Genomic DNA, 14,579 nt, shown 5'->3' on the forward strand with positions numbered 1-14,579 from the left:
CATACCCTTTCCCCTGGAGAAAGGCCCAGCCCCCACACCCAGGGAGGAAACCCAGTGGGAGGGGGCAGGGAAGCCACCCACAGGCTTCTAAGTTTAGCCCCTGCTCCAGACCACTCCCCTCACCCGCCTCCAAGGCCCAGGGCCAGGCATGACCTCATCCTCCACTGCTAGACTCCACCCTGCCTGCCCTGAGTCCTGCCTTTGCAAACGGGTGGGGGGCGGCCTGGTGAGTGACTTGGAAAAGAGGGAAGATGGGCCTATAGGCTGGTGGCCGTGACGGACCAGGAGAGAAAGACAGGAAGCTGCCATATGCGTCGAAGCCTGTGGCCTTTTTATTCATGCCCCCCACCACGTACAGCCAGAGACCAGGCCCCTGCCCAAAGCAGAGACAGCAGGGGCCCAGGGCCCCACCCTCCAAGTCCCCTACCCCAGACTGGCTTCTGCTTCCGTGTGCCAGAAGTGCATAAAGTGCTGGTGTGTTATGATCCTCTGGGAAAGGCCAGAGGGATCATGAGCCCCACCCCGATCCCCACCCCTGGACCCAGGCAGCAGCAGAACTCTGCTCTGGTATGGCCGCACGTGGCCCTAGGCACCCAGGGTGCTGGGAGGGGCGGGGGGAGGGCCTGCCACCCACCAGGGCTGGGGCCTTGGGACACAGATGCAGTCCTGGGGCTAGCAGGAACCGGAACAAGGGGCCTTCAGCATGGAGCCCTAAGAGGGTGGGACCTGGGGGGGGTTTGTGCACCCCTGTGGAGGGACTCAAGGTGTGGGAGGAGGGGAAGGTCTCAGAGAATGGGGCAGCCCCTCCGGCGCTTATTCTTGCGGACCTGGAGGCCAGCCCGAGTGGCCATCTCGAAGACCTCCCGCACCCCCTCCTTGGTCTTGGCGGAGCACTCGAGGTAGCCAAAGGCACTGATCCTGTTGGCCATGTCCCGGCCTTCCTCCGACCGAACGGGCTCCTGGGGGGGCGGAGGGAGAAGGCAAAAGGAGATGGTGGGGAGGTGTGTCTCACTGCCAACCCCAGAGGCACAGTGACCAGGAGGAACCTCTCCAGCAAGCACCCAAGGCCCAGACCCCGGGCAGCTTCAGGGCTCACGTTCACACTGAAATTCTCTCCTTCAGCCCCACACCCATGGTCAACCCTTCTCACCTGAGTAGGTACCTAGCACCTCCTAACTGACCTCCCTGCCTCCACTCTTTTAATCCTCACCCAAGGAAATGTTTATTGACTTGGGGGGGCGGGGCGGGGAGAGAAACATCAATCAGTTGCCTCCCATTTGCGTCCTGACCAGGGGCTGAACCCGAGACCTTTCGGTGTGCGGGACAGGGCTTGACCCATCCGAGCCACTCGGCCACGGCTCCACTCAGTCTCACAGCCACGCCGTGTGGCTGCCCGAGGAACATTCCTAACACAGACCCGACCACATCTGTCCCCGGTTTAAAGCCCTGGTTTAACCACCGTCAGGAGAGTCCATACTCCGAGTTTCGGCAGCTTTCTCTAAGAAAGTGATCCTCTGGCTAGAGAACCAGTGACCAGACCCCTGCTAAGCCAGCTCCCTCCCTCCAGGCCTTTCTTCCAGACACGGATTTTTCTTTGTCTTAATAGCTCCAACCCCAAACACAAAATGCCCAGTGACTTTCGGCAAGTCACTTCCTTCTCTGATGGCTGCATCAAGCACTGGATTGGACACTAGGGGCCCTTCTGGTTCCCCCTCACCAGGGTGGGTGATGGGCACCAGCGCCCCCTCCAGCAGGCTCTGGAGAGAAGGCCCCCTTCCCCCGCCCCGGCCTGGCGGCCCCACCCACCTGCTTCATCTTGGCCAGCTCCCTGCGGGTGTGCTCGTCCTGCCTCAGGTCCTTCTTATTGCCCACGAGGATGATGGGCACGTTGGGGCAGAAGTGCTTCACCTCCGGAGTCCACTTCTCAGGAATGTTCTCTGCACAGACAAATTCCAACAGGCATTGGTGCCCCCTCTGGGGCTAGAGCGCAACCCCCACCAAGCCCCTGGTGTCCCCACCGCAGAGGCTTAGAGGGTATTCAGCATGACAGTCCCTTTCCCAGCTCAAAGCCCCTTCCCTAGCCCTCCCACGGGCCAGGGTTCCCACAGTGAGGGCAGCTAGCAGCCCCCAGCGCCCCTCCCCACAGCCCCGGCCTCCGAGGAAGGCCAGGATGAGCCAAGGCGAGAGCTACCTCGGGTCGGTTGATTCCAAGGGGTTCTGGTCCCCTCCCTCCAGCGGCCTCACCCAGGCTGTCCGGGCTGTCGATGGAGAAGCACATGAGGATGACGTCGGTGTCCGGGTAGGAGAGAGGCCGGAGACGATCGTAGTCTTCCTGCCCCGCTGTGTCCCACAGGGCCAGCTCCACCTGCCGTACAGGGCCGGTGAGTGGCCAGCCTGAGCGCCCAGTCACCCCCACCCCACCACCTAGAGGTTCTCAGGGAGGCCACTGGTCCTCGAGGCTCACTGACAGCTGCTGAGTGCCTGCCACGTGCCAGTAGTGCGATTCACTGCCATCTAACACAAATTAGGGGAGTTTTTTAAAATCCTGAGACAACTGTGCATGATCTTTGGGACCTGTCTGACCTGCCACCGTGAGCACCACTATGATCTAATCCCCACAGAAACCGTCGAAGGAGCCTGTCATTACCGCCATTTGGCAGGTGGGGGCGCTTAGGCTCAGAGGCGAAGGGCGGCTGTGTGGAAAGGCAGGTGTGTTACACTTCCTGACTGTGGCTTTACTTCCTGACTTTCATTGGCAACAACAGGGAGAGGGGAGCGGGGGCGTGGGTGGTGCGGGAGGACGTCCTGCGTCCACAGGGGCGGGGCGGGGCTCCCGGCGACAGGGGAAGGGGCTGTGCCTTCTTCACCTGCTTGCCGTCCACCTCTATGTCCGCGATGTAGTTCTCAAAGACAGTCGGGACGTAGACCTCCGGGAACTGGTCCTTGCTGAAGACGATGAGGAGGCAGGTCTTCCCGCAGGCCCCATCCCCCACGATCACCAGCTTCTTTCGGATGGCAGCCATGGCTGGGGCTGGCAGGGAAAAGGCCGTGGGGATTTGGGGAGAAGCCTGATGAGTCCAAAAACACTTCTCCGGGCCCCCCCAAGACCTCCGGGAAACTGAGGCACCCAGCAGAGGGACAGAAAGGGGCTTGCTCGGGCATATGTTCTTGCCAAGAACCAATCGTTCAGGCAAACTGAGCTTGAAATTCCGTATCTCAGGGCCAGGTCTTCCCCAGTGGGTCAGGACACCGAAGCGGGAGGTAGAAAAACCGGCCACTTGGGAGCCGGACAACACGAGGTCCAACCTAATCCACTCAGCAGCGGCGGGACCCCGGACGCAGAGCGGGTGCTCAGGAACGCGTCCAGAAGAGCCGGCCTTCACCTGCTCTCCACATCAGGGTTTCCGAACACACCTCACTCGGCACCAGGATTTTGACACTTTTAAGATTTAATAATCGCTAAGATCCAATCTAGAACACGCCGTCCTGTCCCTCACCCAGCATAAGCCATGCCCTGCCCCTCCACAAATGCGAAGTCCCTCTCCAAGGCCACAGGCCAGAAGCACGGGCTACCACGGGGTAGGTGGGTAAGATACTTCGGGGCAGTTTGACAGAAGTCGTCTCCCTCAGTCCCAGAAGCGTAGAAAGGAAACGGAGAGCTTCCTATCTGCACAAATTAGGAAAGCGGGGCTCACGCACGTATTCAGCCGAGTCATGCAGGCACCGCGTTCAAGGCAGGGCTGTGTGACTTTTCTACGAATCACCCCAGAGGTGGAAGGAGCGGAGGGAGAGAACCCAGACAGCGAGGGCAGCGGCAGCAGCCGGCAGGCTTCCCTGGCCCACCCCACCCCGGTTCCCAGAGCCCCGAGTCACACAAAGGAGGCTCAGTCCCCGCGCTGCCCACAGCCCACACTCGGGCAGCCTGCCTTCCTCCCCCCCTTCCTCCTGGGCCTGGCAGCAACACTGGGTCACTCAGCCTCAGGCAGGGGACAATGACCACACTGTAGGGAGCCACACATCCAAGCGGAGCGACAGAATAACCCACTAGGGAGTCACCTCCGCCCACTCCGTGGAACAGCCCCTTCCTCCCCTCTGTCCAGCTCGCTCACCCAAGGCCCTGTGCACCCCTCCCTGTGACTCAGGGCAAGGAGTCAGCTTCCCGGGGTTTCTCCGTCCCCACCCCCAACACGAGCAGCGGCGCATCTGCACAGCTCATCACACCTTCCCAGCTCCCCTGCCCCTGAGCTGAGCCTCACTTCCTCCCTCCCAGGGGAAAGGAGCTGACCTCCAGCCGGCTGGAGTTCCCAGGCGCTAGGCCTGGAGGAAGAGAGGGGAGGAGGGTCCAGATGAAGTTTGAGACTGTCGGAAAGGCTGCTGGGAGGAGCCCCCCAAAAGGAGACAAATGAGAGCCAGTCCCAGGACCGAACAGGCAGGGAGTAGTTAAGAAAGAAGGGGAAGGTAATCTGATCTCTGCCCAAAACCTGGCTTTTTCTCTCCGTCCCACATCCTGTCAAACTGGGCTGAACTCCTTTTCTCCCCACATACCACCACCACCACCTCACACCCCTCTCTTGGTCTGCCCTGTACAAAGCCAATATTCCAGCCCAAGGCCCATTCTCTTGTAACAGGGGGGTCTGGGGGTCTCCCCCCACCCCGCACACACATGCTGCAATGAGGGGAAGTAGATATGATATGAGTCAGAGAGAGTTTACAGGAGTTGAAAGTACACAGCCGCATTCTCTCCCACTCAAAAGGGGCTCTCCCTGATACCCCACAAGACAGGCGAGGAGGCATCCACCATGCCAGTAGATCCCCTCCAAAACTAGAAACCATCCTTCAAAAAGGGGGTTCCTGGAAATTCAATCCTGGTGACCAAATCCCCCCACCCAGTCTCCTCCCTCCCACGAGTGCCTCTGGTCCAGCCATGTGGGAACAGGCTGGGGTAACAGCCGGAGCAGGGGATGCGCAGGCTCGGCGGAGGGCAGTCACCACTTGCTCAGGCTTCCGTGTGCCCCTGCCCTCCCCCAGCAGGGCAGTTTAGGTGGCAGCAGGCAGCTGGACCCCGGCATGCACTAACTGGCCTGGAGCGCCCAGCTCTATCAGAAGCCTTTCCCTTCAGGCTCTGGTTGGACCAGAAGAGCAGCTGGCCCAGGCCAGGACTCCGGCCAAAGGCCAAGACAGCAATGGCAACAGCTCCCGCAGAAGCGGCCCCACTGAAATTGCCCCGCAGACCCTAAGAGGAGCAATCAAACCCCACCCTGCGCCTGGAATGGAGCCTGGAACCCCTGGGGCCTTCTCCAAGGCCAGACAGACGTCCGCCCTTTCCTGGAGCGTTCTCTTCACTTCCAGATGACCCAGGGCCCCGCTGCTCCCTGCCAACCACCCTGAAGGAATCGGATGCCTCCTCCTCAACTGGAACACCAGGGCTCAGCCTCGGGTCTCCCAGCCCAAACCAGCAGGGGAGTGTGAGGGACAGGGGTGGAAGGAAGGCGGTCCTTACACACCACACACACACACACACACACACACACACGAGAGCAGGATCCTCACTAATCTCCCCTGCCTCCCACCCCAGGCTGGCTCCTGGCACCGTCTAGGGCGGCGTCCAGACCCTGCCGAGCAGTGGCAGCCCCCACCGGTCACACCCCGCCCCTAATCCCGCCATTCCCCCGGCCCCGCCTTGGGAAAATCCTACGTCCACCCGGCCTGGGCCCGGACCCACACCCCGCCCCAGGTCCACCTCCGGCTGCCGGACCCCGGAACCGCCGGGCCTGCGCTGGGGCTCTCTCGCGGAGCTCCAAGTTGTTGTCCCCTTGTCCGGCGGGGCAGGTTCCGGAAAGCCGGGAGGGGAAGGGAAAGGACTCCGGCTCGGACGCCGGGAGGGACGGGCCCAGCGGGGCAGCTCCCAGGGGCCCTGGCTGTAGCCCAGGCAGGGCCGGGCCGGCCGGACCCCCGCGCAGCCCAGACGCCGCGTCCTAGCGGAGGGAAGGCGGCTGGCACTCGGGCCCCAGGCCCCTCCCCAGCCGGCGCCCCGAGCGGAGAAGGGGACGGTGCTCTCCCGGGGACGAGCTCCCGCGACGCCCCGCACCCCCAGCCCCGGGCCCAGGGTACCTTCCGCTCGGCCGCCCACAGCTGCGCGGCCGGTGCCGGAGGCAGAGACTGACCCGAGGGCCGCGCCCCGCCCTCCTCCAGCCCGCGGAGGGGAGGGGCGGCCCCGGCAAAGGAGGGGCGAGCCCGGGCTCCTCCCGTCCACTGTCCCGGCTCGGGGCCACCCCACGGATGGTCGCCCCAGCCGGTGGCCCGGACTCGGAGGAGGTGCTCAGACTGGGGAAGAGTGGGCGGCGGGGCCAGGCGGCCCCCCGAGGGCTCTCCCCCTGCTCCGCTTCCCAGGCCCTAGGGGCGGACCGGCGTCGGGAAAGTTGAGAGGCGCTCGGGGTGGGGTCTGGGAAGGGCCGCTGCTGCCCTCCCGTGGCCGCTGAGGCGCCGGCGCCTCCGCCACCTGGGACCTCCCGGGAGGCCGGGACTGGGAAAGGGCGGCTTCCCGGGCCCCCGAAGAGGGGCCTGCGGAGAGGCCCACTCTTTGCTTCTGCAAGCTTTGCGGAGCCAGTACAGCCCAATATCACCCCTCAGACCTGAGACCTGTTCAGAAACTTTGAGACCGAGGCCACCGTTCCACTTCCCAACTTCCTTCCTTCCCCCCACCTGGAATTTCCAGGAGTCCAATCCCCACTTACCGATCAAAGGGCGCTCCTGGAAATCCAGATCGCCAGCTGGGAATTCAGTTCCCACCCGAGCAGTGTTTCTGTGCCGCTAGGGACACTTCTGGTCTGGTCTGAACGAACGCTTTGGGTATGTTCCTACGCATGTATCGCCTTCCCTGTAAGGTGGCTGAGGAGGTGGATGGAGGATGAGGGAGTCTACCAACATTTTACTAGCTCGTGCTGGGTCCGCTACACAGCTCCGCCGTTTTACTACTCACCACAGGCCTCTGGGTTAAGTATACCAGTCCCCCTTTGCCTGTGAGACACGAAGGCTCAGAGAGGTTACGTGGCTTTCCTCAAGATTTGCGATTTCTATGTAATACAGCGAGAATTCAGACATAGCCCTGCCAGTGTGGCTCAGCTGGTTGGGCGTCCTCAGGCAAAGTGGAAGGTCGCTGGTTTGACTCCTGTCAGGGCACCTGCCTGGGTTTGGGGTTGCGTCCCCAGTGGGGGCCAGTACAGAAGGCAGCAGCTTGATGTTTCTCTCTCGCATTGATGTTTGTCTCCCTCCCTCCCTTCTCCTCCCTCTGAAAATAAATAAAATCTCATCAGACATCAGGGTTTGTTTGGCTCTAAAGCTGGTGCTCTGTGTCTGCTGCCCCTCTGCTCCTCCAACCTGTCCCCTTCCCGCTGTCGAGCAGGGTGTGACACTTTATAGGTTGTCACCAAATACGTGCTGAGCGAGTGTTGGGAGTGGTATAGACTTTGAAGGTCTGATGTGCCACCCGCACACTCAGTAAATCAGGAAGCCAAGGACCAAGGTCCAGAGCACTTTGGTCCCCAGGCCTCGAGTGAGCGCTTTGTGTTCGCTTTAGATCAGTCTCTGCCTTCAAAGGCCTTAGTCTGAATTCAGACAACGTCGAGATAACTAACAGTTACTGAACCCTTACTACATGGGCCAGCTTCTATGTCCATGAGCCACTTTAGTCCTTACGACCACCTTACGTGGTAGTTATGGTTTTCTCCATGTACTGAGAAGCAAGTTGGGGCTCAGATAGGTGTCAGAGCTAGTGCTGGGTCTGGCCTCAGAACCCAGGCTGCAGGACTCTGGAACCCTGGCTCTGAACTGCTCCTCCACACCGGTTCCTCCCACAGACAGTAATAACAGAGGAGGCAGTCGCTGTGCCGCGCGCGTGCACGTGCCGTGGAACGCCCAGTCCTGAAGGACAGGTGAAGTGTTCGAGGGGATGTGCAGGTTTTAAATGGGCTGGAGCCACCACAGGCTTTCTGCAGAAAGGAAACCCCAGGAGAGCGGTGGTGGTGGTGCGACGGGAGGCTGGAGGAGAAAACAGTGGCCAGGACACGAAGGTCCTCGCACGCCACGTTCAAGAGCATTCTTCCGAGTGGCGGTAAGGAGCCACTAAAATGTTCTCTCAAGGGAATCGCCAACTCAGATTCTCACTGCAGAAGGGACACTCTGTCTGTTATGTCCCCGGTCTACTGGGGGATGCAGGGGAGGGGCCTGGAGACAGAGGTAGGAGACGAGTTAGGGGAGAACCACCGTAGTGACAGTAGGGGTGCAAATAAGTGGACAGATAGGAGATATTTCAAATATATCCATTAAAAAATCCTTAGTGATGAACCTGATGAGGAAGAACCACAGGGAACCAACTTCAAGGTGAACTTCCAACGTGAACAGCTGAGCGGGCGCCCACTGAGGCGACGAGCCAGAAGGCACAGCCTGCTGGGAACTCGGTGACTTCGGTTTGAGGCAGGCTGGGCTGCAGCGCCTGAGGGCTGCCCTGCTGTCCCGGAGACCGCAGAGGTCTGGGCGGGAAGTCCCAACTCAGACAACACCAGGGGATGGATGAAGTCACACAATGGAAGACAGTACATGGAGCGGAAAGGGCAGAGGGGAGAACCTGGGAACACCCCATTTTTAGGACCATCCTGGTGCACCTTCTTCCACCCCAAAGCGTCTCTCGTTGCCTTTCAGTTTCTAATCAAGCACACAGAGACACATTATCCATTATCCATCTGATTTATTTGTCAGTAGCTATAGTTTTGGGTTTAACCGACACCCCTTCTTTAGCTAAATTGTCACTAAAGAAGGTCAGGGGGACAACTTTGGAATTTGGGTTGGGAGCAGGTGAAGCAGGGAGAGGTTAGGTTGCTGGTGGGAGGGTCGGGGCCGAGCCCCTCAGGAGTAACAGCCTGGCCCGCCCAGGGGGATGATGAAGACTGAGATGTCATCCCCGGAACCCAGCTTGTTGTTGGGGAGACGCCAGCCACGGTCCCGGGGGGTGCCCCGGGCCCCCAGGACCAGAGCTTGGGCCAGAGCTGTGTACCTGCCAGGAGCACACGTGCACATTCATGTACCGACATGTACATGGGGAGACAGATACACAGGCCCTCATTGCGTCCCTTTGCCCCGTCCTTCCCCACTGTCACCCCTCGCTGCCATTCAACCCCTACCTGCTGGGGTCATTGGGCTCATAGGTCGACAGCACCCTGTCCACGGTGGCAGCAACCTCAGAGTCGCTGGTGACATCCCACAGCCCATCTGTTCCCAGGACTAGCACGTCATCGGGGCAGTGCTCGTACTGTGTCAGGTCGTACACTCGCACCTGGTGGGGAAAGCGGGTGGGCGGGGAGCTTGGAGATAAGGGACCTGGGGCAGGAGAGCCAGCCAGAGCCCCGGAGGAGGGGAAGGGAGGTTAAGGAGGCGCCCACAACAGCTCACCTCTGGGAAGCAGGAGAGGAAGGGCTTGATGGGCAGGCTGGAGCTGCAGACCTTGAGGTTGTGGTCTCCTAAGCCCCGGGTCACCCCAATAGTGGCCATCACACGAGCCTAAAGAAAAGGAGGCGGCAGTGCTGCTAAAACCCTCCCCCAGGCCCCAAACCCATGGGCCCTCCACCCCTGCCCTCAGGCGGGACCTCCACCTCCCTAAACAACTCATGGCGGGTCCTCCTGCCCTCTCCCACCTCTATCGTGGAGTTTACCTTTTTGCCCTCCCCACAGACCAGAGGAAACCTGAGATCCTCCAGCTCGATCTTTTTGTAGGCCCTGGGGAAGGGGGAGTAGAGGAGGCATCACCCGAGGCATCAAAGCCCCTCTCCCCTGGGAGCCACGCCCCTCACATAAACCCCCTGAGAAGGGCCACATCCCCCCAGCTCCCAGCCTGGCCAAGCCTCCAGATTCCACCTTGCTGCTGGCCAGGGACTGGTTGCGTTGCCATGGGAATGGGCCCAGCTTTGAGGGAAGTGTTACCAGCCGGTCATGTTCTGGTCCCGGTACAGCATCCTCTGGCCCAGCTCCTTGGGCTGAACCCTGCGGGGGAACTCGAGGTGGGTGAATTCACCACCTAGCAGCTCTGGTTTCAGGAAGCCCTAGGGTTGGGAGTGGCCAGACAGAGCAGAAAGCCAGGAGTTATTACGCTTACCGCTCGGCCTGGTGTCTAAATGATCTTAATTACAGCAGACTCTTAAATGGAGTTTACTAGGTGCCACACACTGTGTAGCATTAACAGATATTAACTCAGTTACTGCGCACAACAACCCCTAAGGCAGGAACTACTGAAACAAGTTAAGGGAATTGTCCAAAGTCATACAACTAGCAAAGTACTCAAACCAGGATTCAATCCCAGGCAGCCCAGCTCCAGCCAGGCCAAGGGCTTAAAGCTCTAAACCATACTGCCTCTCAGGGGCCTTTGCTGCTCCCTCCCACCTCTGCCTCCACTTCCTTCCTCAGCTGGGGCCACAGTGGGAGCCCCGGGGCGGCCCACACTGCTTCCTGCTGAGGCTTCCACCAGCTCAGCCCCACTCTCCTCCCACTCCTTGCGGTAAGGAGCTGTCTGTGCGGTGCGGGTGGGGAAGTCCTCAGGACCTAGGGTACAGGCACAAGACTCAACGGAGAACAGGAGTCAGGAGTTTAGTTCCTACTTACGAGCAGCTGAAGACGCTGGCGCTCGGTCTCCGGGGTGAATTCCCGGGACATTGGAATGATTTCACCATTCCGGACTATGATGGCTCTGCCCAGGGAAGGGAGAGGTTGGGGCTTAGCTCTCCTCAGCACCCCCTCGTGGAGATTTCCAGAAACACCAGGCCTTCCCCATAATGACCCTGAGAACCCCATACCCCCCACCCCCCAAATCTTTCCTCCTCAGGCGGTTCTTTCAGGCCCTCCCTTATGTCTCCCTCCTGCCCTACTTGCCTTTGGATTTAAGGCCCACCACCTCACTCTTCCGTCTCCCCATCCCACAAAGTGTCACCCCCTCTAGTCGTTTTCAGAGCCCACCCCATACCTGCTGTCACCTGCATTGGCCACGTACACCTTGCCTAGCAAGTAGACCACAACGAGCGCACAGCATCCTCCCTCCACTTGGTGGCCTCGCCGCTCCCGGGCCATCTGCTCATCCTGCCGTGCGAGGAAGGGTCAAAGGGGGGAGATGAGGAAGAGGTTCCAGGCATGCAGCCACGCCCCTCATCTGCAGAGGTAAACCCGCCCAGCCAAGCTGGAGGACAGGAAGGGAGACACGGGCAGAACACACTCTTCTTCTTCCCCTCTGAACCAAGCCCTCAAAGGTGATCTAGGTTCTCAGGGTCACCCCCTCAGGCCATCTGACTCCCACATAGAATTGACCAGAGTATCTGTGTATCTACCTAGCAGGCTCCCCACTCACCATGAGCTGGAAGGCATTCTCAATGGCCCCCACTACCAAGCTCTCGTGGGTCACTTCCTTCTGTGAAGACCAGCAAGACTGAGGACCAACCACGTGAGAGGGATCCGAGGAACCTGGGGTCCCTGGGGTGGACGGGAGGCAGAGGGGAGGTGGCGAGGGGTCCTGGAGTATCTCTACTAGGTCCTTTAGCTGCTCTCGAATGTGGCGATGAAGGAGCCTGGAGGCCATCTCCGCAGCTCCGCCCCCTGCATGCCCATCAAACAGGCCCCAGTAGTAGAAGCAGAGACCCTGGTGGAGAAGTAGAGGTAGGTGATTGTGTGTGTGTGTGTTATGAAGGGAGAAGACCAAGCCTCTGGGCATGCATACACACATCAGAGAAGAGGTCAGAGCTCAGTAATCAAGGCAAATTAGATTTATTCACTCATTTACCAAGGGCCTACTTTGTATCAGAAAGTAAAGCATCAAAAAAGCCAAACTCAGGGGATGCTCACATATTTACGGAGGATGTAATTAATTACCCACACTGGCAATTAACTAAATCACCCATAAATATGTGAGCATGTACATTTCAAGTGGAAACTAAATTCATACTGATGTGGTAGAATCTAATGGACCAATGCCAGGGAGAGGCATTCTGTGCCAGAAGATGGGAAGCTAGTGAGTGAGGAGGTAGGTCTTCCACATGTTTCAGATTTAAAACCGGATGCCTAGAGTCCCTGGGCAGATGTGTCACCCTGTCTTCGGAGGCTAGGAAGGGGGGTGGGGGCTTACCTGCGCTGGGCTAGGCTCCTTAGGTGGCCCTGCAACACTCCTCCGACCTTCCACATACACCACTTCACAGCAAGCCTGGTCCTCATTGTGCCGGCTCTTGCCAGCGTTGATGACCCTGCCAGGCCAGAGTGACCACATCAGGTTGGACACCAGACCGGGCCCTGGAATAACCCCCATCTTAGACATACACACTCTCTCCGGCCTGCTGGCCAAGCTGAGAAAGGTCATAGCCACCTGGGATCCAGGCCAGAGTGAGGAGGAGCTGGGAGGCAGGGCAAGGCACAGGGAGTTCTGTCTGGGTGTCAGGCCCCACCACCTAGTAGAAAGGCCAGCAGCAGCACCTGCCTGCCTCAGGTCCCCATCACTGGCTAAGTGGGCATCCCTAACGGTGTTGCAGGCCTGTTGGGGGCATGAGGTTTTACTTCCTCGCTTGTCAAGACCCCACCTCCCACCCTGAAACCCAATCAATTCTCCTAGCGCCTTGTCCACAGCACAGCGCCCTCGTAGGCACACCCACCCTTATCCTAAAACCACCTAGTGAAAGTTTCCACGCTTTGGCAATGAGGAAGTGCTCCAGCCCAGATCCGGAAAGAGGAATTGAAATAGGGTAGGAGTGCAGCCCACCTGGACTGTGCAGGAGTCCGGTAACCACCAACTCTTCCAAAACAGGAAGCTAAAGAGATGGTGGTGGGGCCACGGGTCCATCAGCCACCACCCTCGGCGGCATCAGCACCCCCATCTCCCGGAGCGCTCCGCTTTCCCAGCACGGGCATTCAAAATACACGCCGCCTGGGAGCAAGCGGGCTGCTTCCACCCGAGGTCCACTTCCCTGCCTGGCCAGCGCAAGTCTGCCCGCGGAGGGGCGTTCAAAGGGGACCCTCCGCTTCCCCGGGTGACCCCCGCCCCCGCCCCAGGAGAAGCCAGCGGCCGCCAGGTGTCGCGGGCTATTTCTGGGTGTGGAGGGGGAGGGGAACGATAAGAGGGACAAGGAACTGGGGCGCGGTGGTCGGGAAGTCCGGGACCGAGTTTCCCAAGCCGCCATCTCCTCTTATTAAAAGAGCCCCCCGCTCCTTGAAACTCTTCCTACGATAGCCATTAAACTGCTGGGCCGAGACTGAGAAAGGGTCAACTCATCCTATGGGGGGCCCTACACACTCTGGGCTCCGGGAGGGAACAAGGTCCCTGAGGCGGCACGAGCGAGCGTAGTCAACGACCTGGAAGGTCCTGAGGAAGGCTGCACCGACTGGGGAAAGGGCTGGGAGGAGGTGCGGCCCGCAGCCCAGAGGATAGCGGGGGATCTGGGAGAAGAGAGCTGCTGGCACGGAGCGCAACGAGGGGGACCACCCCAGCTCCAGGGATGCTGAGGTGGGGAGGGGGTGGGGGTGGGGCTCCCATCCTAATTACGGTGACCCCAGGGACGCTCACTCGGCGTAGCCCGTGCTCCAGGGCAGGCGACGGCCGGTGTCCGGGGGACTTTGCACAGCCCGGCCGGCGTGGTCATCGGCGCGACGCAGCCCCCCCGGACTCAGCTGCAGAAAGGTCGGTCGGGAGAAGCTCGCTCGAGCCTCTGCTGTCTTTGCGGGTGCCGCGCTCCCGCCCCCAGCCTTCGCCGGAGGGCTCTTGGGCGCTTCTGCAGGGGCGGCGGGCAGTGCCGAGGTCGCGTTGGGCTGGTCGGGAGACTTGGGGCGCGGGGGCGGGGCGCCCCCGGAGCTCACCAGGTGCGCCACGGCTGAGCGCACCCGGTTTAGCATGCTGCCACCCTGCCCCGCCCTCGGCCTTGAGCCCGCCCCCTAGGGCTCGCGGTGGGCGGGGCTCGCTCCCGCCCGCTATCCTCTGCCATTGGCTCCCGGCGGGCAGGGCGGGTTCCTGGCAGAGCTTCCTCCTGCTGTGGGCCACCCCGGAACCGCCTCCTCGGCTCCAAGCCTCTTCCCTCCCCGTTCCGCCTTAGCCCCGCCCCCGTTCGTTTCGGGAAGGATCGGACCGCTGTGCTGATACGGGGACGGAGGGAAGGAAACCCTATTTCAGCCGTGCTCTAGATTAGACACCAGTAGAACCTCCCCATTGTGACGGGAGGGTGGTGTGTCCTTGCCCCCGGTTCGCTGTGGCCTGTCTGCCCGAAGGGTGATGGCGCTGACGACCTGGAGCGAAGCCAGCCGCTTCGGGACCACTGGGTGTGAGTCACCTGCTGTGACAACACCTCTGGCTGGGGCGGCTGGGGTGAGAGTGAGGGCGAGCGAGCGGGTGCTGGGTGTGGTGGGGTCTGGAGCCGCGATCATGCCGGACTCGGGAGCTGCAAGTTCCCGGGCTCCGTGAAGACCACCTCCATCTGGGAGAGCGGTTGCCGTTCCTACTCCACTTTCCTTCTCAGCACCCGATTTCCCCCGCAGTTAGACCTTCCCTGGCAGTGGCAGTACTAGTTAGTAAG

General features: G+C 60.6%; 2 protein-coding genes across 4 annotated transcripts; both read right to left on the reverse strand.

Annotated features, from left to right (window-relative positions):
• Positions 1–312: 312 nt before the first annotated feature.
• Positions 313–6,326, reverse strand: RHOC (ras homolog family member C). 3 transcript variants are annotated; one of them, XM_036015297.1, is made up of 5 exons: positions 6,112–6,326; positions 2,868–3,068; positions 2,245–2,365; positions 1,807–1,937; positions 313–959 (listed from the first exon to the last, which is right to left on the reverse strand). In XM_036015297.1, exons 2-5 carry the CDS (start codon positions 3,021–3,023, stop codon positions 786–788), a joined length of 582 nt encoding a protein of 193 aa, XP_035871190.1. In that variant the 5' UTR covers positions 3,024–3,068; positions 6,112–6,326; the 3' UTR covers positions 313–785. The 3 variants fall into 3 exon arrangements, with proteins under 3 accessions (XP_035871190.1, XP_035871191.1, XP_028358454.1); XM_036015298.1 differs by having other exon boundaries at positions 2,868–3,025; positions 6,112–6,324; XM_028502653.2 differs by having other exon boundaries at positions 2,868–3,031; positions 6,112–6,319.
• A 2,404-nt stretch (positions 6,327–8,730) lies between these two features.
• On the reverse strand, positions 8,731–14,066 carry PPM1J (protein phosphatase, Mg2+/Mn2+ dependent 1J). Its single transcript, XM_028503260.2, has 10 exons — positions 13,580–14,066; positions 12,155–12,269; positions 11,384–11,671; positions 11,006–11,118; positions 10,648–10,732; positions 9,973–10,091; positions 9,705–9,768; positions 9,445–9,552; positions 9,177–9,328; positions 8,731–9,049 (listed from the first exon to the last, which is right to left on the reverse strand). Exons 1-10 carry the CDS (start codon positions 13,903–13,905, stop codon positions 8,902–8,904), a joined length of 1,518 nt encoding a protein of 505 aa, XP_028359061.1. The 5' UTR covers positions 13,906–14,066; the 3' UTR covers positions 8,731–8,901.
• Between the last annotated feature and the right edge of the window lie 513 nt (positions 14,067–14,579).

This window comes from Phyllostomus discolor, chromosome 14 (assembly GCF_004126475.2).
Source record: "Phyllostomus discolor isolate MPI-MPIP mPhyDis1 chromosome 14, mPhyDis1.pri.v3, whole genome shotgun sequence".
Lineage (NCBI taxonomy): Eukaryota > Metazoa > Chordata > Mammalia > Chiroptera > Phyllostomidae > Phyllostomus > Phyllostomus discolor.